General features: G+C 34.1%; 3 protein-coding genes across 3 annotated transcripts; 1 reads left to right on the forward strand and 2 right to left on the reverse strand.

Moving 5' to 3' along the window:
• Window positions 1–933: 933 nt before the first annotated feature.
• Window positions 934–3,912, reverse strand: LOC102590330 (uncharacterized). Its single transcript, XM_006354056.2, has 2 exons — window positions 2,914–3,912; window positions 934–1,970 (listed from the first exon to the last, which is right to left on the reverse strand). Exons 1-2 carry the CDS (start codon window positions 3,213–3,215, stop codon window positions 1,910–1,912), a joined length of 363 nt encoding a protein of 120 aa, XP_006354118.1. The 5' UTR covers window positions 3,216–3,912; the 3' UTR covers window positions 934–1,909.
• A 3,138-nt stretch (window positions 3,913–7,050) lies between these two features.
• LOC102590674 (lysine--tRNA ligase, chloroplastic/mitochondrial) lies at window positions 7,051–20,487 on the reverse strand. The gene is made up of 14 exons (XM_006354057.2): window positions 20,200–20,487; window positions 17,209–17,427; window positions 16,474–16,585; window positions 14,965–15,073; window positions 13,906–13,963; window positions 12,603–12,671; window positions 11,182–11,289; window positions 10,817–10,909; window positions 10,576–10,680; window positions 9,585–9,791; window positions 9,362–9,456; window positions 8,416–8,506; window positions 7,581–7,760; window positions 7,051–7,453 (listed from the first exon to the last, which is right to left on the reverse strand). Exons 1-14 carry the CDS (start codon window positions 20,422–20,424, stop codon window positions 7,361–7,363), a joined length of 1,764 nt encoding a protein of 587 aa, XP_006354119.1. The 5' UTR covers window positions 20,425–20,487; the 3' UTR covers window positions 7,051–7,360.
• A 1,941-nt stretch (window positions 20,488–22,428) lies between these two features.
• LOC102598859 (uncharacterized) lies at window positions 22,429–22,950 on the forward strand. Its single transcript, XM_006354156.1, has one exon. It carries the CDS (start codon window positions 22,429–22,431, stop codon window positions 22,948–22,950), a length of 522 nt encoding a protein of 173 aa, XP_006354218.1.
• Window positions 22,951–24,826: the final 1,876 nt, after the last annotated feature.

The raw sequence follows: 24,826 nt of genomic DNA on the forward strand, positions 1-24,826 counted from the left end.
GATTTCATTCAGTTTCACCTTATCGATTGAGTGCACTGACCTGATAGTGAACTGGAAGAGGTCAGTACAAGGCCTGTCATCGAGCACCAGCATCGACATCTACTCTTGGCTGGACTTGTCAAAAAAACACTTTTCTGGTGAAATCTCATCTTCTTTAGGAAAATTTAGAGGCCTAAAGATGCTTAACATCTCTTACAATGGCCTTAGATTCCAGCAACTCCTGGGAATTTGGAGAGTCTTAATAGCATAGATTTGTCTCACAACAGTTCTCTGGTCCAATTCCCCAGTCCTTTACAAAGCTTCAACAACTCACTACTTTGGATGTCAGCAATACAACAACATACTCAGTGAAATCCCACAAATAGGGTCTGGAGAGGGTAGAGTGTACCCAGACCTTACTAGTACCTCGTGGAGGTAGAGAAGCTGTTTCCGAAAGACCCTTTGACTCAAGAGCAGCGAATCCAGGTACAAAGAAGAAGAAAACAGTGTAGAAAACGTAGCAACTAACAAAGGAAGCAGTGCAAAGACTACAAGAAAGAACCAAGAACAACAAAATAGTGTGATAATCAAAATACAATACACAACAGACGACGATAGATATCAGCAATAACCATCCCAAAGGTAAAACACTAGTTGGAGGCCAAAGGGATCCAATGGATGATCGAACTTCTTGTGCTAATAATAGTGTCTTTGTGGCTTCCAAATTCAACTGCACTGTCCAGACAAGAAGTCACTACAACAAACGGAACCAGAGAATGAGAGCAAGAAGAATCATGGTTTGCATGGGAAGCAATGTGAATAGGATTGCCATTTCATTTCATTATATCAACGCCATATTACTTACTGGATTTGGCTAGCTTACAGAACAGCACAGCCTCCTCCCTCGAAGACGCACAGTACAGATCAAGAAGCAGCAAAAACAAGACACAAATGGAAGTGGAAATGATTTTACTAATAAATATTTCCATTTGCAGAGAGTGTTTACATTTGAGTGTCAAAAGACAATAGAATGACTGATAATTTGAAACCAAAAATCTACTGTTCCACTAAAGATTTCAGTGGTGCATCCAAGTCAGTAAAATTGCATTGAAGCAAAGGTAGAAAAAACAGTATGATCTTCATAACTTCTGCCTTTGAATTCAGCTAACAATGCAATAGAACAGCAAATTATAGCAACCTAAGCTCTTCTTTTCGATTGACACGAACTCTTCAATGTTAACCATTCAAGCTGATCATTGGTGCGTGTGCTACCTGTTTGTGACAATGAAGAGGAATTATAACCTGTATTCTCCCTCTATGAAGCAGTTCCATTGACGTGCAATATATTATCAGTCTACCAAGCTGGAACTCATCAAAAGGCTATTATTTTGAGAGAACAACAGAAATGACACGCACTAGCTGCTTGTTCTTTGAAGTTTAACACTTGTGCACATAGCTTTTCCAGTAGCCTTCAAATGCTAGAACCAGAAAACGTATTGCAGGAGATGACAGTTAACTTGTGTGTGGTTTAATTACTCAGACGAATCAAGCAAGAATAAACATCGATTTAGCTTCACACTTCTACAACAGGGAGCAATTGTCAGTTGACCTGAATTCTCACATAAGAAATCTTGAAAGTGATCACAATCCGCAATAGCAGGAAAGGGAGACATGAATAACCTTCACTCCCATGTAGGGGGTTTCCCGGATAATCAAATGAGGAATCTGACGGATGGATGAAAATCTCGATGCAAATGAAAAAGAATAGCAATTCTGATGAATGCATCAGCTCCACTTCTACTAACGCCTGTAGCTTTTCCGATCATGAACAATGTTCTCATGCACATGAAGTCATTTCCTCATTGTTCTTGTATTAGATTAAACTGCAGCCACTTGGAGGTAGTTGCAGGAAGAAGCTGGTTAAGTAGCATCAAAGAATAATGCATAGACAATGTCTTGTCTCCTCTTCAGTGTCAGTATCTCCCGTTTCACTACAGAAACATCATCTTTAACATTCAGCTTCATACTAAAGGAACAAGCCCAGAGGGAATAAAAATGAAATAGGATTTAGAAACAACACGACGAGAAAAGTGAACAGGCAACTAACAATGCAATAGACTTCATGCTGTAAAACGACAGATTGGTAATGAAAGGCAATGTACTAAGAAAGCGCAACTCTATTAGACCTTTATCTGGAAAAAGCTGGAAGAAAGGTGAGAAAGAAAGGTTGCCTACTACTAATAAGGGAGGGTAAGAGTTGGAGGCATCACTGGGAAAAAAGCCAATTGATTCGGTTTTCTCGAAATCAACGAGTGGACTGTAATTCATCTTATGTACTTACATAAAAGAAGCATTTGGACTCCTAATCCTTTTAACTCTCCCCATCCAGAATAAAGAAATTAACGACCTCATACTCGTTTTGTATAAGCAAAGAAAGTATACATCAAAATAAACCATGTTTAGCATCAGCAAAGAAAAGCATAACAGATAGTGAAAGATTAACAATTCAAATAAAACACCATGAACAAAGATATTTGAACGAAACAGTTGTGACCACAAACTAGCTATATATGGGCACATCAAGTAAACATTCTTCAATATCAGCAACAAAAATCTGAGAAAGGAAAAAACAAGCACTGCACATTGGTACTGTACTTATCATTGTTCATTCAATTTTCTCCCAAAAGTATACAGAATTAGAAAAGTCTTATGGTCAGATCTTCATTTTCATAAATCATAACACATGCCTATATCTAATTTTCTTGATTTCTTCAGCAATATAGATGAGGACATATTAACTTCTTCTAGCAGATAGATCTCAATAATATATCTAAGTAACCTAGATCTATATTCTCCACATTTTATCATCTTGACCCCTTAATTCAAAATTTCCAAGAACACATTTTTAATGCATAAAGTAATGCTGCTCTTTACCTGGATTCAAACTCCTTGATCTCAACAAGCTCTTTTCCTATGTTATCCATCCATTGAACTCTCTTCTTGTCAATAATCTCCTTAGGTCCAACAACAGGACTTTTCCTAATACAACTTTTAAGACCATTTCCAGCATCTAGACTGACCTCAGATTGTTGATGAGAGGCACCAGAAACATGTGGGGTACTTTCCAATTTCAATGGACCTGGAGTGTAAAGATGAGCAGCAGAGGGTTTACAAAAACAAACAAATGGACAATGGATTTTGCAGAACAAAACCCTCATCAAACTGCTTTCTTTCATCAATAACTCATTTCAAGAATGCCCCCATTCCACCTTAAAACTGAAAAAGATCCAATCTTTAACCTCATAAAGCCCCAAAATTTTCATATAGGTATCAAACACAAGCAATCAATTACACTAGATAACAAAGTTCTTCATTGAGCTGACATTTAGTACACATAAAATAATGATGTCCCAAATCCAGCAGAAAACAACAAAAGTACTAATAAATTCTTGAGTAAAGAAGAAAAAAAGGTAAACAAACACTATATATATTTATATATATTCAAGAAAGAAGCAAAACCCCATAATCAAGAAACAATAGTTTTGGGATTTGGAGGGGGTTCTTGATTGTAAATTCCAAAACAACCCCTCAATCAAACATCAAGAAACTCTGCTCTTCCACTTTTTTTTACATGAAAATTCTGATTCTTGAGACTTTATTTTAATGTAAAGAAAATGACATGTCTTGTAGTTGAGAGAGAGAGAGAGAAAAAACAAACAAAGAAACAAACAAAGGTGATTGCTTCCACCTAATGGTAAAATGTCTGTCCTACCCTCTGCTGATTCATTGGAACAAAAAACCCAAATTGGAATTTTATCTGAAAGAACAAAAAGCTTAGCTGGAAGAGAAACTACTGATGAAGAAGATGATTCAAACAAATTTTCACAAGAATCCAAAATATGGCAACTGTACTCTTTCCAATAACACAAACTAAAACTACTTTCATAAAAATATTGACATGTCAATATTACCATAATAGTAGTAATAACTAAATTTGGCAAATAAAGAAAGGCATAACACATAGGCATGTTCTTTAACTTGATCTCAACTGATATCTATGTTCTTCAAGGTGTGCACAAGTAGATATTTAAACTTTGTATAAATTTAAAGAAATTGATACATATGTCCTACGTTGTCTCCTACGTATATTATGTCATGTAGAACGCGTGTGTCTACTTTACTTTATATAAGTTTAAATATCTACTTGTGTACACTCAAAATTGGATGAAATAGATATCAGTTGAAGTCTATGTTGCTCGGACAGCTCAAAAATGTCAAGGGGTACATATTGGATTATCCAAAAGTAATGTATTTTTTAAGAATCTGAAATGAGTGCAACATTGAAAATGATAAGTTCATGCAACGTAGACTGAAATCAAGTTTAAAGAATATATTTATGTATTTTATGTAATATAGAAATGAATTGGGATGTTCAACAAGACAAGATTGTACAAGAAAAGAAGACACCAAAGACAATATGGAGTTGCTACCTAGTGGTGGTTTGCATGATGGTAACCCCACTTTTAAAGTAAAATTGATTTAAAGGTAATGACTTTGAGCAATAACATAAGTCTTCAAATTGGTGCTTCTTTTTCTTTTAAGGCAATCCATAACTCAATTGATTTGCATAATATATACTCTCTTTTTTAGTTTCCTTTCTTTTCTTGGTCATATTGACTTCATCCAAAACTTTATTTTTTATAAAAAAAAATTAATTAATTTTAATATAATCATTTAATGCCTTGCGTGTGAGTGTTGATATATATATATATAGGCTTATCAAAGGCATTCCAATTTTCAATATGATGGTTATGCAACCATGTGAAGCTAGACAACAAATAAGAAAAGAATCTTTTACTTTGAAAGACAAACTTTTTTATAAGGCGTAACCTTGATGTAAGACTTATTTATAATAAGAAAAAAATCAACCCCTTTTTTGGAGTCTTGGTGACTCGAACCCAAATCAAGCATTCGAACAACTCTCACTTGTCACCTTGAGGTAACACTTGTTTACAATACAGTGTAACTCACCCAACTTAAGGAACCAAGATAAAAATATAAACTTGGCGCCATACATATACTGTCCTAATTATCCCCTTGAACTTGGAAGTTTGATTGTCTTCATCTCCTAAACGCAACATGGATACACTTTCAGTAAGATTCATATAGTCAGATCAAAAGAGACGTTTAGTGGCAATAGATTATTATTTTTTTACCTTATTAATATGTCACAATATTTTACCTTAACTTTGTTTTGTTTTTTTTTAAATTAAGGTGGAATTATTATTTGTTTCAACTGTGTATTTGTATAGTCATAAAAACTTTTTATTGCCTTCATAATTGCTCTTACTTTAATCAAGAAAGCTGAATTGTTTTACAAAACACACTTTTTCCTGTAGTGGCATTTATTTCAAATTGGGCTACTTGATTGATACACCTTTGGATATTTTTAAATTCATTTTACATGTTTTTTTTCCTATTAGAAATTCATATCATTTTCATAAAATTGTTAATTTTTTCACTAATTCTACATTCATTTCTCATGCATGTTTTTAACATTTGTGGATCAATATCATTTTGGTACAAACTAGTGATATTATATTCTCTAATCACACAAATATTATTATAATCATCATTTTACCAGACTCTACCAGACGATTTTAATTGCAGGGCTAATTCATTCAATACTTTAGTTCATTTTATATAAAGGGTAATATATTCTCTAGAAGAGGGCATCTCGAATATCCCGTAAACTCTCGTGATATTCGTAAAGAGATCAAGATATGATTGGACTATTCTTGATCATCAAATACTTTCAAGATGATCCATAAAATAACCCCCCAAGGAGGTCCAATTCACCCTATATTCAAGAAATACGCTATTAATAACAGAATTATACTCGCACTGTTTATCAATAAAATATTCTTGTTTCTTCATATTTTATTTGTGGTGCATGCCATTTTTTTCACATAGAAATTTTATAAAGGCATTTTAATTTTAGATAAGATAGTGAAATGAAAATAGAAGCAAACAAAATGATTAAGGGGAAGGCCAATAAAGATGAGAACTTTAATTTTTAAGGACAAAAATTAAAAAAGTTCCAATCTTTATACACTAACTTTAATTTATAAAGAAAAAAATTAAAACTTTTACCCTCAAATATTGGGACAAACGCATGGGGTAATGTATTTGATTGTGGAAGCAAAGTTGTTGTCTTCTTACCCTACAATCCCCTAAACTTTTTCAAAAAAAAATAAAATGAAGATATAAGTATATATCCATCAATGATATATATAATTCCCACATCACACTTAGATTAATTATGAGTTTCGAGTTTGAGGCCTGAATATGAAAAAAATTCTTGTTTAATGAATTTTATATCGTGTGAATATAGATATATCGAAGACTAGACAAGACAAGAAAACAAAAATGATTAACCTAGACATCATTTCATGAGCGCTCGTGGCAGTAATTATTAGGAAAAGTTCAAAAGGAGAAAGTAAGAAATGATCAACAATTACTAGGGAGGTGGGGTGTAATCGCAAACAATAATATATTCGGTGAAATTTCATAAAGTGGGGTCTAGAGAGGATAGAATGTACGCATATCTTATTAAGATCATGTCCCCGATAAACTAAAATTATCGTATACTATCTAATCACTTCTCCCAAATACTTCTTCGACCTATCTTTCACGCCTACTCACTAGGGAACTACACATGCCTTAGTATCAAACAAATAGTATTATTTTGTTCGTTGTTATTATTATTAGAAATAATGGTCTAACACACTTAAATCCTGACTATCAGTTGTTCCTTTCTTCTATTTAAACTATCAGTATATCTATACATTGAAACACACCTAGTTGAATAGATGGCGCAAGATAATTGACCTAGTCAACTTCAAGGTGTGTTTTAAGATGTTAATGGGAACATGTAGGAAAAGAGACCTGCTGATAATTGGGGTACGAAACTCACGAAAAAGTAATAGTTCGAATGTGTTTTTGACCATTATTATTTTCTTAAAGGTGCAAGCAAGCACACTCAAAACTCACAATATAAAAGGAATCAACGAATAGCATTGACTATAGTTTTTTCTTCCATTAGATATGATGTATCTTTTACAAGAATCTATCAAGCTAAATAAATAAAACCAACAAGTGTATTGTGTTCAACATTTATCAAGTTACAATTGACAATGTCCAGTTATTAGAACTGCAAGAATCACAAAAATGATGTGAACAACACTAGTATATATTTCGCGAAAAAAAAAGATCTATTATTGAATTTTTTGCTCAAACTCGACTTTCTCAGGTAATAAAGACGACAATCCTGGCACAAAATTGGCGAAATTGTGTGTAATTAGCAACTCTTCATTAAGTGTTATTGTTGAATCTTGAGGACTGGGAAAGCAATAACATCGCGGATGCTAGGTGAGTCTGTCAATAGCATTACTAGCCTGTCGATGCCAAGTCCCTGAAAAATGAATATGACAACATGGTGTAATGGTCAGAATCTACTTCTTGTGAATCGTCAAGTTTCATTGGTTTCGCAAAAGTATGCACTTGAGAAAGAATAACAAATCGCCATTGAATCAACATACCATTCCAGAAGCTGGAGGCATTCCGTATTCCAAAGCTGTGAGGAAATCTTCGTCAAGAGTTACTTCATACGAGTCATCATCATCATCTTTGTTCTCTTGTTCCTTGGCACCAGCCTTATTTAAACCTGATGCGGTTTTTTTCTCATTATGTTGCCTCACTTGCTCTTCCAAGCGTCTCCTCTGCAGCAAGTTTAAACGCGACAATTAATTTTTGTTCTGCATATATAGCACCCAGACTAACAAAGAAGTCACTAATTATATCGTGCATAAAACTTCTAATTCATAAAGAGTGTTGGTCCTGCCGGATCCTGCAACCATTTCATCGAGTTCTGCTGGACCTCATATATAGAGTGTGTGTCTGTATTGAAGATAATGCAAACAGGCGTAGGAGGTTGATATACTATTAACAACATATCTACTCTGCAAAACCATACGCTTAGAACAGCTGGAATTTCTTTCAGAGCACCGTGTCTGGGATAGAGTGGATTCCCTGTCCTATGGGTGTATAAGACCATAAGCTCTTTCGTGATATTCTACTGACCCATCTTTGAACTATCTTTAAAGAGACTGGAAAGAACTAATGCATATTTTTAGCTTTAAGGACATAACCACTTCTTTCTACTCTTATAGAAATTAGCAGTCCATCATTTTGATACTATGGTGGCAAGAGATTCTTTTGCTTTTTTGTATTTCTTTTTTCCCTTGGATATGGTGTACGTTATTATTTCACAAGCCATTCACTAGATTAGGCAATATCAGAATTCCTCAATGGCGACAGAACAGCAAAATAAACATACGGATGGTACACAGTTTCAAGATTTCAACATCAGAATACCTGGTCCAGAGGATCAGTTAATTCTGAGAAGGCATTTGCCATCTCACGGCCACAAATGAATAGCTCGAATCTCTCAGTCAAGCCTGAATGTCTGCGAAAAACAAATATCACGTAACAAGATAGTTGATGGGCATAATAGAAGTAAAAACTACTAAAGCAGTCTACTTTTATACAGTAAATGTGTATTAACTTTTTTATCAGGTAAATCACAAGACTACAAGACATGACCTCAAAAAATTTATTCTGCCTATTCTTGATGTATTGGAGATTTCAACACCAAAACTCAAATATCTGGAAACATCTCAGAGAGCAAAGCAAGTAACTTTTACTTGTTACAGAAGTACAAGAGCGAGTGATAATTCAGAAGGTGATCATAGCGTTAGAACTTTCATGGAGTAAAGAAAGTGATTAAACACTGATATTCACTCAAAGCAGCCAGGGACTAGTCATTTAAACCAAATGAAAATGCAGCAATAACTCGAGAAACGAAGGTGGTTCGAAACAAACTTTTCATCTACTATTTCAGATGAAATGTGGTTTACCTCATGTAAATGTTCTTTCTAAACCACAAAGATGCCAAGAGAAAAGGTAGTGTGGATTTAAGGGCAGAGAGGTGCAAATCCTACGCGTCATTCCCCTTGCATTTCTGCAAAGAGGTTGTTTCCACATCGCAAACCTGTGACCAGATCGCCATTTTGGAACTGACCAAAGAAGGAACTAGACAATAATTTGAGACAAAAAGAGTAGCTACGTCTTTTGGTTTTCAGTCTTGTTCGAAAATTTATCAACTAGCGAACACATGTTACCTTAGAAAGATCCTTAATGTTCAACAAAATAAATCTGAAGCGGACATATGCAATTAGTCTTGTTTCAACATTCAAAAGAGAACTAAAAGAAAGTCTTCTAGTTTACTGCTTGTTTGAGAATTCAGTTGAAGATTAAGCACCTTCTATGTGGTTTGGCCAGTGGAGATATTTCAATAGGATAGTCCAAGACAAAAGTCGGTTGTAGAAGCTTTGGTTCTACTACCATCTCAAAGACCTGAAAATGGTTATAACACAAAGCAGTTAACATAAAAGAACCATCTTAACCAATAAGATACGTTGGCATGTGGTTAAAAGCTGCTAGTTCTATGTATCTGCAGAAGGGAATATAGAACACTATTCAACCTCATTAAGCAAATGGCCAACAGAAGAGCATGCTTCAATTGAACTCTTATCCAGATCATCACCAAGAATATCAATTGCTTTACGAGTATGTTCTTTAGCAGCTTTAAGATCGTCGCCGAAGTTTTTAAAATCAATCCCTGTAGCTTCTTTGACAAGATTATGCATTGTTTCCCTCCTCCAAGGTCTTTCCAAGCAGATCTCCACACCCTGCAAGAAAACATCAAGTTTGATTCCTTCAATTAAAGTTAAGGTGAGAGAAGAAAGAAAATGAAATACCAAAAGTGGGACCAAAAACCTATCAACCATAAAACTCATAATTCACTGAAAAGTTAGTTCAACTCATTATGTGTAAAATCTGACCATGTTTCAAAATCAGTGCTGAAACATTTTGCACATTCTCCAAGAAAACATATGCAGCACATGAAAAGGCATGAGCTAGGATCTCTGGAAAAGATAAAATAAGACGAGATGGTCTGCACCAACTCAAGGAAACAGGTCAGGTATCCGAATAGTAACTAAAAATGTTTAGCTGGACATTTTTGGGACAACATTGTTCAGCCATTCAAAATTATTTTGTTATGATGAGAGAATATTTGGTCACGAGAAACAAGATGGTTGAATACAGAAGATGCTAGCACCTAAGGAAGCTCCCTATAAATGGAAATTGAAAAGAAGCCAAACAAAATCACATAATGCCATTGAGAAAGATGAAGTTCACATGATTCCTCTTATCGCTCATGGTCCATTCTTGTAGCCAGATAAAGAAAGAACTAGGTTGGCTTCTAAGGGAACTTAAAAGAACAATCAAAGCCAGAAGCTCACAAGTTCAATCAATTCTCAGTATTATGCCTTCAATATAAGAATGGTCGCCACACGTATTCCTGTAAGTGACTAGTATCATGTTTGACAGGGAAGATACATGAAAATGCAAAGAATGATCACCAATTACAAACACTATTGACGAACATTATCCAGAGGAAAGGGTACTTACCTGGTAATCAATTTTAAGTTTCCCATTAACTGCAAGGGCACATCGTGTCACAATCTCTTCTGCCATATTCATCATGCTTTCATAGTCAGAGTATGCTTCATACATCTAAAATCAATTTAAAATGATTATTGATCATTTTACAGGAAGTTATTTGGCTAAATGCTCTCCAAATGGATTTGTAAATTCGCTTCGAAGCCTAATAAACTAAATAATGAGAAGTCCTTTGACAAAGAGCTATTACCTCAATGGTGGTGAATTCAGGATTATGACGAGTTGAAATGCCTTCATTGCGGAATATACGGCCAATTTCATAAACTTTTTCGAATCCCCCAACCTACAGTTACACAAGAAATATGATGGACTGTTACAAAGAAGCAGAAGAAGCACCACTCTTCTAATAATAGTGAGAGAAAGTACAACAGAAAGTAGGGGTTATCCTTCCCCTTTTTTGGTCCTATATGCACAAACGCACAGGACTAAACATGGTTCCAGCAGCTATTCAGTCTTTTACATTTTATCTCCATGAAGAACTAAATAGTTAAAAGCAGTCTCATGTAAATAATTTCTTGGAAAAGAAATATAACGTTAACTACAGGAAAAGCTCACCAGCATTCTCTTCAAATGAAGCTCTGTTGCAATTCTCAAATAAAGATCCCTTCCAAGAGAATTATGAAATGTAATAAACGGCCTAGCTTCTGCACCACCAGCTGCTCCCTAGTAAATGAAACTGATTAAACACAATAGCAAAAATGTGCTTCTTAGAAACAACAAAATGCAAATCCTCAAAAGGTGAGGGAAAAACATATAGATAGGATGAAGTCACGATCACAGTTTTTTGTATGCATATATCAAGTCTTCTTTTAATTTTTCTATATTTCCTTTATATACTCACCCTTAATTGGTCAGCAGGGGCGAATATATGGAAGAAGATACGGGTTCATTCAAATCCAATAGCTTTAGCTCAAACATTGTACAAGTATAAATAATAAATTTTGCACCCAACAAATCAAAATAAAATTCAAAATTGAACCCTTAAAGATCAAATCTTAGATTGACCTCTGTTGATTAAGATACCTAGAACATTAATACACTCAACATACGATCATGAGTCATTCTCATGACCCACTATTAAGGAAGAGATCAGAGGATACAACTTTCCCATACTCTTCAGCATGGGTCCCTAAAGCTACAAGTTTGGCTGGCAGCACCAAGGTTCATCCTTAAAGCTGAGAACTTGAGAGAAAGAAGTATAATATACACAAATTGATGTTATATGTACAAGAGATTCGGAGAAGATGTTGATCATTCACTGTTCAGTGTCAGGTAACATACTAGCTATGGGGCACGCATTGAATTTATTTGGTACAGAATGGACCGAGTGTACCACTGGAAGAAATTTGCTAATTCGCTCAGGTTTGAGTAGGAGAAGTGAAGCGTAGCACGTAGTTCCTCTAATTCTTATGTGGACAATATGGATAAGAAATAGGAGGGCATTCGAAGGGATGGAAAACTCTTCTTTACAAACTAGGGGATTTGCTTTCTATAAATTTTTGGTGCACCTATAAGATTTCAGTTAGTACATATGACCAGGTGCTACACAGAATCACATTTTTGTTTAGATTCTCTTATCTTTTTGCGTGCATGCCACATGTATATGAGAGTTCTTTCCAATATATTAATTCTACAAATATTTTATTGAAAACAGAAGAGATTAATGTCGGACTCATCTAACTCCTTCCATTCAAGGATATTTGTGGGGATTGAAACCTGTCAGTACCTCTTTCTTGTAACAACCAATACCAGTTTAAAAACCTACTTTCCTTGAACAAGAGGAGCAACCGTTCTGCTGCATTCAGCACTTGAAGTTTACAAAAGCAAATGCTTTGACACCGAAACGCGAAAGCATATTATACTCTTGCATGGAAGAGTAGCTCACAAGCTTTATCGAAAAACACTAACATGGAAAATAGATCACAACTAAATAGGAGATAACATTTACCCGTACAACCAAAAGGAAACTCACAAACCTGAAGAATAGGTGTTTCAACTTCCAGAAAGCCAAATGATTCCACTGACTGACGTATTTCTGATATAATCTACTGAAGGAAGGATTAAATCAGCATGGAATATAGTGCACATTGTTCATAGGAAAAGAAGAAATATTATGCATTTACAACGTCCATTACTGCCTATTGCAGCAGAACTTCTAGAGCAAGTAGCAGTATTAGTTTTACTACAAGTCTCCACCTTAGGTAGTTCAAGGAAAACAAAACAATATAAGACTAATCATGAAAAGGCTATTTCTGAGGTTAACTTCATTACGAGACTATTGCAAATTACATTGGGAAGATTCAAAGAAACAAATGCCCAAAGCAATACGAACAACTGAGAGCATTTTCCCTTTATACTAGAAAATTCCAAGTAGAATCTTGTAGATTGTGTTTTTTACTAGTTCAATGTGGTTATAAGTGCTTTATTTGATAGAGGACAACTTCGTTACAAAATATATATAAATATCACATGCAAGCTAAAATAATGCGCTGAAAAGTAACTTTAAATTTTAGGGCTTGAATTGAGCTATTTATAGCTCATGATCTGGGTGGGATAGATTGAACTAGAAACCCAATAAAGTAAATCAGACATGGATCTTCAACAAAGGAGAGACTTTATAAAACCAAAAGAAGAGACGAAGAAAAAGAACCTCATTCATTGATGAAGAAAAAGTACTAATCACTATCATTCTTTCATAAGTAGATATCATCTACTATGTGATTTGCTACATGCATTTCTAAAATTATCAAGTACAACAAAATGCATGTTTGGAAATAAATATTTAAAAATCCAGCTTGTAATGTTACCCATAATAACAAAAATACATTCTAATCTAATAAGAAATTGTTAAGAAATAATGAGATGAGATAGGAAGTGGAGGATTTTTCTTTTATCAGGTAAATAATTTTATTAATAAAAAAGGGGGAAACCCCATATACAAGTAGTATACCAAAAGAGGAGAACCTACAACAAAAAGGAAGTGGAGGATGTTAACCAACAGACAGTTCGAGACCAAAGTGATAACAGAAAACTATATGCTCCCAAATCTCAAAACTGACAAAGTCTCCTGTCATTTTAGTTTGGAAGGAAAAAATAGAAGAAAATTTGTAGGCCACGATCACAAACTATTAACTCGGTAAATACCATACTGCTGAGCAAAAGTAATTTACTGAAAGGCTTACAATTCAAGAGGTAACCAAATGATGATAAGAGAAAGATGGTATTGTACTTTTGACATAACAGTCGGAAAATAAATAAATGAACAAATAGCTAACCTACCTTTGCCCTCTTGCGAAAGGTATCAGCAACCTCAGGATTTGCAATCATGTCTACATACCTATCATAAACAGCAAGGAGAGTGAATTCACCCTGATTTTGGAATACCAGTTATCACAATTTGTTCCATGCTTTATTAATTATTAGCACAAGCCTCAACAAATTTTTCATGCAACAGTAAAGAAAATAAGCCATTTGACTGGTTTCCTCCTTGTATGCATCACGAGAAGAAAATCAGAGAAACGTTTGTAATAGAATATATCCTCTGCAGAAACCCAGCATTCAAAAATAGTTGTAGATATATGCCAAATGCCCAAATCTAAGGCAGATCGCATATTTTTCTTTGCTTTAGCTACTTTAAACAATCAAGTTATGTATGTGGAAGGAAGAAGCAGAGCCCCCGGGGCTTTGTTCTAGCGATACTAGCCTTTGAATAGAGGGGTAGTCCCATTATTCATTGTGTTTCGAATTGTGTGCTATACAAGCAAAACTGCATAGCAAGAATACGAGGCAGGGGCACCAGTCACATATGCAGACAACCCCGGTAGAGCAACTTATAAGAGTTGCTTATGTACCATCTATCATTCTATGAATTGACCCAAATATCTAAAATTATTCTGGATGGAACCTTTTTTTTTTTTTTTTGATAACCGAGAAATCCGTTTGTGACCCGCCTTTTGGACCAATCATAGCCTTCTAAACTTGGTGGATAATGAGCCCGCCCCTCTACCCTTCTCCACTTAAATACCGGGCTTCGCTTTGCATGGTGCGGGGATTGGACCTGCGACCTAAGCCACAAATCCTCCACCTTTTGCCACTTGAGCTAGGCCTTGGGGGCTGGATGGAACTTTTTATAAAGTAAATTTTATAAATAGTACCAAGGAGGTACAAAAAATGTGACAGTCAAATTATGTATTCAAACTGAGAAGATAAAAATTTAATTGTGAAATGACCCATTCTAGAGAATTCCTAAGATAGTTGTGCAGCCACCCCTCGAACAATGAGTCAGAACCATGCAACTAGAAGCTTCAACAATAAACTTGCGCAAGAAATAAAACTCACCGCTGTCGATAGCGCTTGTCTATATCTGTTAAGCCATGATATTTGTCCGGCAATGGAAGCAATGACTTAGTGAGAATTGAGAATGAGTTCACGCATACAGATAGCTCCCCTGAAAAGAAAACAAGAAGAAATACTTCAATGAAAAGGGCTTCAAGACAACAGCTCAAACAATAACACAAACAAAAGAAACAAGGTTCAAAAGAATATGATTCACGTCTTTGCAAAAACCTACTCAAAATCATGCACTTCTGTTTCAGGAGTTTGGAATTATAAACCAAATCAAACTTAAATTGCAAGCATATACAGAACCTGAAGACTGAATTGATGCTAGTGACTAAAAGGAAGTGAATTTTAAAAGCATGCTATGCCAACCAGAGATTTCCATCTTAGGCATGTATAGGATACCACAACTATCTGAATGCTCATGTATATATCATCTGCTTCCTTAAAAGTGAAAATCGAAGAACTAGAAGATAGGATGACATTGATGAGTGAGTAACAAGTGTCTAGCAAACCATACACGTGGACTAAAATATACTACCTCTGTTAAAAATGTTTGTCATACCTTCAACTCTGTGTTTTCCCGAAAATTACTCAACATCCCTTAAACTTAAAAGAAGGAATTTGATACGTTTAATACCAGAGAGAAAAAATCTGATTGCATCCACATTACTCTTCCAGAATCCAGACACAACTTCATCTTCTATTTTGTTCTTTTAGAACACAAAAATCAAATATGACCCTATTTTCAACTCCTCTTAATACAATGTCAAGTTGAAATGCATAAACAAATTGGACTGAGCATACCAAAATACGTATGTAATATCTGCAAAGAAGTCGTGTTTATTCCTAAGGGACCTAAATTTGGCATGTTCTTTGATGTAGGGCAACACTTGATCTCATAGATCTCTCATATATGTTAACCTCTAAGGTTGTAAGCAGCCTACTAAGTGATTTTCTATGCAGCAGGGATTTTATTGTTCTTGTAGTTCTCTTTTGTCTAAAAGCTCATGTTTATTCAATTTGATCTGTGTTTTTTCTTCACCCAAGCAACGATATGATCAAAAGAAGAAAGAAGACAGAAAATTAAAGAAAAATCCTTTCTTGATTGCAACCATAGGGACAGCAAAGAAGATAGTATATAATTCAATTTCTTGCTACAGATATACCCTTGATGTGTCCTCCACATGTCTTCAGCATGTCAACAAGAAAGCAACATATTTTTAACTGGGTTGCAAGCTCAAGTTAGGACCTTAAAACTTTCAGCAGATAGACCCAAACTGACAATAAGACGAACAGGAAGAGGAGGAAGAGGATTCAAATACTTCACAAGACTACCAAAGGCAAAAAAATGCACAAATGTCTTTATGAACTAATCTGTGATAGGTTTAAATTACTTCCACGTTCAATGATCCAAACTGTTGAATACAGATGTAAGTGAACTTATGCAAAAAAGAAATAAGAATGGATGTCAAAGTAGAACTAGGATGGGTACAGACACAAACTTACCTTTCTCTGTGCGCTTGATTGAACCATTTGCACCCAATATATCACCAATATCAACAAGAGTCTTCAATTGGTCAAACTGATCACCTAGAAGCCTTTCCTTCTCACAATAAAGCTAAAACCAACAATAACTTATTTCAATAGAGTGCAACATTTGTCTATTCAAAAATTGCTAAATTAAAAGGTAAAAGATAAAAGGTTGCTTATCCAGAAGCACAAGAAAATCTATTATAACAGGTTCTAGGGATACATCTCAGAGAGGATCCTAACTTTTAAATCACTAAATTGTCAACTGAACCTAAAAGTTCAAGAAATTGCAATCCCAGTTACTTCCATACATAATTACTTAGAGCTAGATAAAAAACACATGAAATGTGAAGTACAGATTAAAAGGAATATGCAGTTGAAACTTCGCATAGCAAATAGAGGATAGGCACTATCTATATCCAGTCCTAGATAGAGCCTCTCTAGTAAAAAATTGCCAGTATCATCAAACATATTTAACTAGATGTCTCAAAAACTGTATTTTATAGTAAAGCAGCACTACAGCTATTGCAGCTAACAGACAGCGAGCAATGTAAAACACAACAACATACACAATGTAAGCCCACAAGGTGGGGATCTGGGAGGGTAGAATGTATGCAAACCTTACCCCTACCTCATGGAGGTGGAGAAGTTGTCTCCGAATAAAACACCCAAAGCAAAAAACAGTAAGTAGATTATGGCAAATATAAAAACCTGAATCATGCCAGAATCATCTCTCAAAGTTAAAAAAGCAAGCTTTCCAAAAGCTCTGCGAGCCACTATTCTTCCTGATATAGAAACATAATCATTTTCGCTCTTTGATTCTTCACCATTTCCCAGATTCTTATAAATTTCTTGCAGTTGACTGGCACTGTGAGTTCGATCCCACTTGTAAGCATAGGGTTCCAAGCCATTGCTTCTCAATTCTTCCACCTGTGAGCAAGCAGAACACTTATGCTCTGAAGATGAAATTGAAAAATTACATTGGACATGGCATAGATCCAGTAGAACAAGGAAAATGTAAAGATCAAATGTCTTATGCTGGTACAAAACTGCCATTAGTGGGGAAGATTACTACAAAATCTTTTTGAATCCTTATTAATCCTTCGGTGAAACTTCAAAGATAAATTGCATTACTCAAGGTGCTTGCCTTCACATGCTAGGGAACAATAGTAAGCTACATTTTACAATCATGTTCCCATAAGTCATAGTTAAATCTACACACGCTTAGATACACCATGCATCTTGATGTCCAATGTCAAGAAGAAACTAGCATATGTACCCATGATAAAGTCAAGATTCATAAAGACTGATGTTTAGACATCCACAAAGCATTGAGGTCGGTTTTTATCCTGAGAAACTAGAACACATGTTCTTAATAAAATCAAGATTCATTCCCAGAAATTCTCAATAGGTTCACAACACACCCTTTACCCCAATAAAAGAATAGTTACAGATGCAAACTCTATAGCAAAGTCTTAGCTTCACTCAATTTATAAATCAAATATTTCCTTTTAGGACGTCACAAAATGTTTGAAACCATTCTGTTCCTATACAACTTTCAAAAATTCAATTTCATCAAACTGGAAATATGGCACTTGGGTCTAACTCAATTCCAAAAGCTAGCTCTTGAGGGGAGGAAGGCCCCAGTGCTTGTACAAGCAGACGACCAATCCATTCCCCAACCAATGTGCGACTCTAACTCACTCTAACACCCCCTTCAAGCCCAAGACCAATTGGAGAGTGGACCGGAAACCCAAACAGGGATGAACTTGTCTATGATACCACGTGAAGATATGGCACTTGAATTTAACTCAACCCCAAAAGCCAGCTCTTGAGGGGAGGATTATCAAGTCCACACAAGCAAACCACCCGTCTATTCCCCAGACAATGTGAGACTCAAAGCCACTCTAACACAGACCATTACTATAATATATAAAACTTGAACTTCGTACCCAATCAAACACTGTCAAATTGGATGAAGAGAGTAGTTAGTTGAAAGAGGGTGTTTTACTTGTGAATTCCAATATTTAAATGGTCCCAACTACGTCAAGAAGCATTTCTTATGATTTTTTTTCTTGATAAATCAAACAACTTTATAAACGTAAACTGCACCAAGTAGGTGCTGATATGTACAGCAAACTTCAGGGTCTTTTGTAAATGCAGGTTGCTGAGGAAATACCATCAACATCTAGTTCTTATGCATTTAGCATTTCACACCAAAAAGCCAAAAAAGAAAAAGTTTTATATTTACTTCTATACTGATTCTTCCTTTCCTTCAAAATACCTTTGATTCTGTTCACTCCAAATAACTCAAAAGAAAAGATGCATAGTGGGATGATAGACCCTCTGTGCTCTTCGTCATGCTCCTAACTGACCAGCACCAGAAAACTTCTTTAACAGACTATGGCATGAGCCATGTAAGCCTAACTATGGAAAATGTCACCGATTCTTAAGCAATGCATGGGAGTTAGGACCACACTGTAAATGCAGTTTCAGGAAACATAAAAGGAATCTGCCTTGTCAGCATAAATTTTAAAGCAAAAGAAGAATTATAAGTGAATACGAATAATTATAGTATGCACTAGTATTATGTATAACTACTGATTTGAATTCTTAAGGTAATGGAAGGTCCCAATGAACCACAAGTTAACAAGATTGGAGAAGTTTCCACACCTGTACTGTATCTAAATTAAGTTATCACCTCAAAATGATGTGAGCAAACCACAATAATGATATGATCCTAAAGTGAAAGCAATATTAAGTTAACTATAAAGGGAGATCAATATTCGCTGATCCATATGACACTGACAGTGATCGTTATGTCAAAAAAAATTGTAAATAAAATTTATTGACCCCTGTTACAAAACATTTTTTATCCCCCAAATAGAGTAGAATGGTTACAGAGGATTATAACGCCTACCCCAACATATTGGTAACAAACAGTGCAGGAGACGGACTTTCACTAAAGGGTTCAAAATATGAAAAGTGAACACATGAAGAAGTCAAAGGGGATTCAACATATGACATCTGCTATATATATATATATATATAATAACTTTAACCATGTATAAACAGTGTACTTTTTTCATCGGAGGGGGTTCCCAACCTAGCTCCACCCCTGGTAACAAAGCCTCCAAGTTGATTGATTACCAAATATTTGATTGTAATCACGCCACTAATCTCAGGAAGCACTCCCATGAATAATCTCCATAACTACTAAAAAGGCCATTGTCATAAAGATACAATTTCACACTCATTACTCCCATATTCAACTAAATTCCAGTAATTTCTACTGCACCTTTTTGATCTAACAAAAGGGTATGACCTTTAACACTGAGCATTGTATAAAGATGCAATCTTTACACTAACTACTCACATATTCAACTAAATTCCAGTTGTTTCTACTGCACCTATTTGTTCTGACAAAAGGGTATGAACTTCACCATTCACCATTGTATAACGATGCAATCTTTACACTAACTACTCCCATATTCAGCTAAATTCCAGTATTTTCTACTGCACCTTGTTGTTCTAACAAAAGGGTATGAGTTTTAACAATGACCATTGCATAAAAACTCAATCTTTACACTAACTACACCCAATTCAACTAAATTTCAATTGATTTCATACCCAAATATTCACAATCATAATTTTTTCAAGAAACCAATATCTTTCACAAGTAAACTAATCAAGTAAAGTTACCTTCTTGATACGAATGGCACGAATAGCTTCTTTATCAGAAGTGGAAGTAGAGGTGCCGGAAGAGGACCTACGGTTGCGGCCACCGCCGGCGGCGGCTCTACCGGTGACTTCAGTTGTAGTGGAAGAACAGCAACGAACAATGAAGAAAGAAGAAGAAGAAGAAGAAGGTCTAAATCTGAGAGAAGTAAAGTGGATAAGTTGCTTCAATGGCTGCAGAGCTTCCATTCTTTCTCTCTTTCCCCAAAACAAACACTATCTACACTATAACTTCTACCCAAATTTTTCATCCAATTTCACTATTTAGGCTTTAATTATGTGTCTATAGTTTGGTTTATAAAATTCGAAAATTATTTTATATTTTAGATATATATATTCTACTTATATTTTCAAATAATTATGCATCTTACCACTAATTAAATAAAAATTATCATGTATTGAGAAAGATACACCTAGATACATATATTTTTACTATTATATATACTAAAATAGGGAGAAAGGTGAACGAGATGGGAGGGAGGGAGGGAGATGAGAAGGGAGATAGTCATGTATCTCAGATACATGTGAATCATGTTATATAGATACTAGATATATGTATTTGTATGTATCTTGTCTGATTCGCATGTATTTGGGATACTAAATACATAGGAGAGTGGCGAGCGAGACCGGAGGGATGCGAGCGAGATTTTCTATGTATCCCAGATACATATGTATCTACTTGGATACAGTGTAACTGAAACAAATTACACCTAACTTTGACTCATGTATTTTGAGATACATGTATCTAAAACACCAAAATCTTGTAAGATTCATAATATTGCAAAGTAAAGTGTATATAAGTAATTAGTTCATAAACTAGTGAAATTTTTGTGAGTTTTCTTTTTAAAATTACCATACCATATTTACTTTGTCAGATATATGTATCTGTCATACTTAGATAGACGTATCTCAAATAGTAATTTGTTCCACATCTATTGTGTCCAAACTTGTTTGTATGTATCTCGGACACACTAACTCTCTTACTCACTTGCGTATATCTCTATTTTAAAATGTATCTAGTATCTCAAATATATTTATCTAGTATGATCCGCATATATCTGGAATGCACTAACTCTCTCGCGCACCTCTATCTCCTCTCTCGCTCGCCTTTTTATCTCTGTATATGTATATTGAGAATGTATCTCTCTATTTGGTATCAAAGATACATGTATCTGACATGAAATCTGAAAGAGTAGTGTATCTGACTTAATATCTAGTACGAAATTATTAATTAGTGAGACAATATGTAATTATTTCAAGCTATAGGGTGGATTATTATTTATGGTAAATATTTGTATAATTGGGTAGCCTTTCCATTTTATTTTAGCTAATAAAAACCTAAAACATTTTAGAGTTAAACAAAAATTAATAAGATCAACAAAGAAGGAGGCAAACTATATTTTGATTTCAACTACATAAAATAGAAAATATATATATATATATAGTACTACTTTATCTCAAACTATTTCTCGAAATATTTGGTTAAAACTAAACCCAAACTCTAGTTTTTAATGTTAAAATTGACCTCTAAAAAAATATTCCTTTAAATTTTTTCAAGATATATTTTTAATAAAAGTTGATGAATGATGAGGTTAATTGTTCTAAAATCTACTACTTTTTTTACCATCATAATAGGTATCGAAATTTGTTTAATTGTCCTCATGATTCATTTTATAAATCTTTTTCCCCTCTTATTGCTTATTAAGAAAAGAATTTTCGATTATTTGACAATTATAAAAGTGATTAAAATGCATAAACTAACTCTAAATGAAAATGTTTGATCAAACAAGTGCACTTTGCCATTTTTTTGTTCTCAAATTCTCAACTCTAAAATACTTCACTTCCAAATTGTTTTAAAAACTCAATATAGCTTCTTTTTTTCATTTGATAAAAGAAAAATTGAGAGTATTTTAAATTTTGGTTTTTAAAAATAAGAAAATATATAATTAATTAGAAAGAAATTACTAGCCTTGTATATATTTAATTAATTAAAGTCAAGGCAATGGCAATTGTCCAAACCTCCTCACTTCGCTCTCCACTTCTCCCATTTAACAATATCCAAATCAACATGTTATCACACAATTAGAAACAAATTAACCAAAAACAAACAACAACAAAAAAAATTAACACCCCAAATTAAAGTTTACATGACAAATTTTCAAGGTTTCACTCACAAAAAAAAAAGTAAGATCAATGGGATACTTTAGGTACTTATTAGGGATCCAAATGTTATATGCGGTGGCGTATACATCAACATTGTCGTTCGTGACATCAGAAAATAATGATTCATCAATCTTATCTACAACAGAAACCAATAATTCATCAATGGCTTCTTCAACAAAAAATAATGATTCATCAATCGCACCTATAACAAAAATCAATAATTTATCAATGATGTCTAGAACAGTAAATAATGATTCATCATTGACGTCTCCAACAAATAATAATGATTCATCAATAGCATTGTCACCAGATGAAAATAACAGTTCATCAACGGCGCCGTCAGGTTTAAATGATGACATCGTAATATGTGTTAGAGATTGCATGCGAATCTGCATGAATTTAGACAACGCCACCTCACACGATTGCGAGGGTGCTTGTCGCAAGGGATGTAGACCATTGATTTCTAGGAAAGAAATAGTATCACTTGGTAATAATAATAGTTCAGATTTCATTGTAGACAAATTCAATAAACCTCTTGATAAACCTAATTAATGATTAATTAATGACTTTTTGGAGGTTGTTTGTATTTAGATATGTATTTTCGTATGTATAAAAATCATAATAATTATTTATTTATTTATTTTGCTTTTGACTCTATTTGGTTGTGGACTTTGCCATGGAGGCCCAACTATAATGGGCTTTGTACTAGTAATGAAGGCCCCAAAAAAAGTTGCTCAATCCGTTTTAATTTATATGACCTATTTTAACTTGACACAATTTTTTTAAAGAAAAGAAATTGATTTTTGTGATCTTAAATTAAACATATGCAAATACATAAAAATATTCGTTAATCTCGTGGTCTTATATATATAACGTAGAAAGTTGAAATTAAAGAGTTGTTAAAATGGAAAAAATCATTCTTTTAAAGACAGACTAAAAGTTCATGTCAAACAAATTAAATTAAAATGGATTTAATTTTTGTACCGCAAATAACTTTTTTGTATGACATAAATTTATATTTTCTCATCTATTGTGATATTTCACAAGCCGTATTGAATGACACCCCATGACATGAATACGATAAATTATTGACATAAATTATATTTAATTTCCACCGCACTAATCACGGAAATACTTTTTTTCCTTCTTTGTAATCAAGACAATCAAGGGAAAAAGTCAACTTTACAAACAAAAGGAAAAAAATTCAATCATGTCATGCAAGAAAATTAAAAAAAGACATATGATATGAATAAGTTGAGCTATTAATAATTTTCCATAAATACATTACTTCAATGTTGCTGCTGATTTTTTATTTTTTTTTCTATTCGAGGTAATTCAGAAAGGAATTTAAAATATAATAGTGTATATAGTCTTATCAAGCTAGTAGGAAGTTTTGTGGACTTATAGAAAGCTAAAAGCAATTAACGTGTAATTAGTTTTTGTAGTTGGTAATGTATGAGGCAGATATGGAAGTGAGGTTTGATACGTCAATTATTTAAAGAAGAAAAAGTTTCAAGTATTTTAGGGGTTAAAATATATCCAAGGAAAGAAAGAGATTGGTAAGAATGTCACTCGTCGTATTGGTATAGGGTAGATGAAATAGAGGTTCACATTCAAAGTATTATGTCATAAGATGTCATATCAAAACTTTAAAAATATAGAAATGTAGTTAAACCAATTGTATTGTAAGAATTGTTGAAAGGTGCGGAAATGAGAGGATGATGTGAATGGATGTGTGGGCGTATTAAGAGGAGAGATAGGATATGAAATGAAGGTATTCAGAATAAGGTGGGAACGACTACTATGAACGACAAAATACAAGAAGCGAGGTTAAGATGTCCTCAGAGATATAAAGAGGAGATGTTTGGATGTCCCAGTGTAAAGGTATGAACGAGGCTGACTATAGATGAGTTCAGGAGAGGTAAAGATAGATCGAAGAAATATTGGAGAGAGATGATGATTTACACTGAATATAACACAACTCTAACTTACCAAAGGCACAACATAAGATACGAAGTTACGAAAGATACAAATTAAAATAAAAAAATTAGTAGATAGTCGTGTTTAACATCATTTGTTTGGAGAAGAAAGTCAAAGCAGAAAGGAAATTCATGACCACTTCTTTCTCTTTCTTTTTCCCCACTTAACCTTTAGGAAAAAGTTAATTAATAGCTAGCAGAAAATTAAGGAATATTAATGTCTTAATAATATCTTTGTTTTCAATTAATTGGTGGTTTCACCAAATATACAATCATGAATCATCATGTAAATGAAAAATTCAGAAGTGACTTAAAGGCATAATAATATATATCATTAACTTAACTTATTAGAATCTCAAAAAAATATTATCATTAGTTTTTTGTTCCAACATAGCTACTACATTGGTTTATCAATGTTCATTTGTGATTCTTCTACTTACACGGGGGGA

Source organism: Solanum tuberosum, unplaced genomic scaffold, assembly GCF_000226075.1.
Source record: "Solanum tuberosum cultivar DM 1-3 516 R44 unplaced genomic scaffold, SolTub_3.0 scf00172, whole genome shotgun sequence".
In the NCBI taxonomy this organism is placed as follows: Eukaryota; Viridiplantae; Streptophyta; class Magnoliopsida; order Solanales; family Solanaceae; genus Solanum; species Solanum tuberosum.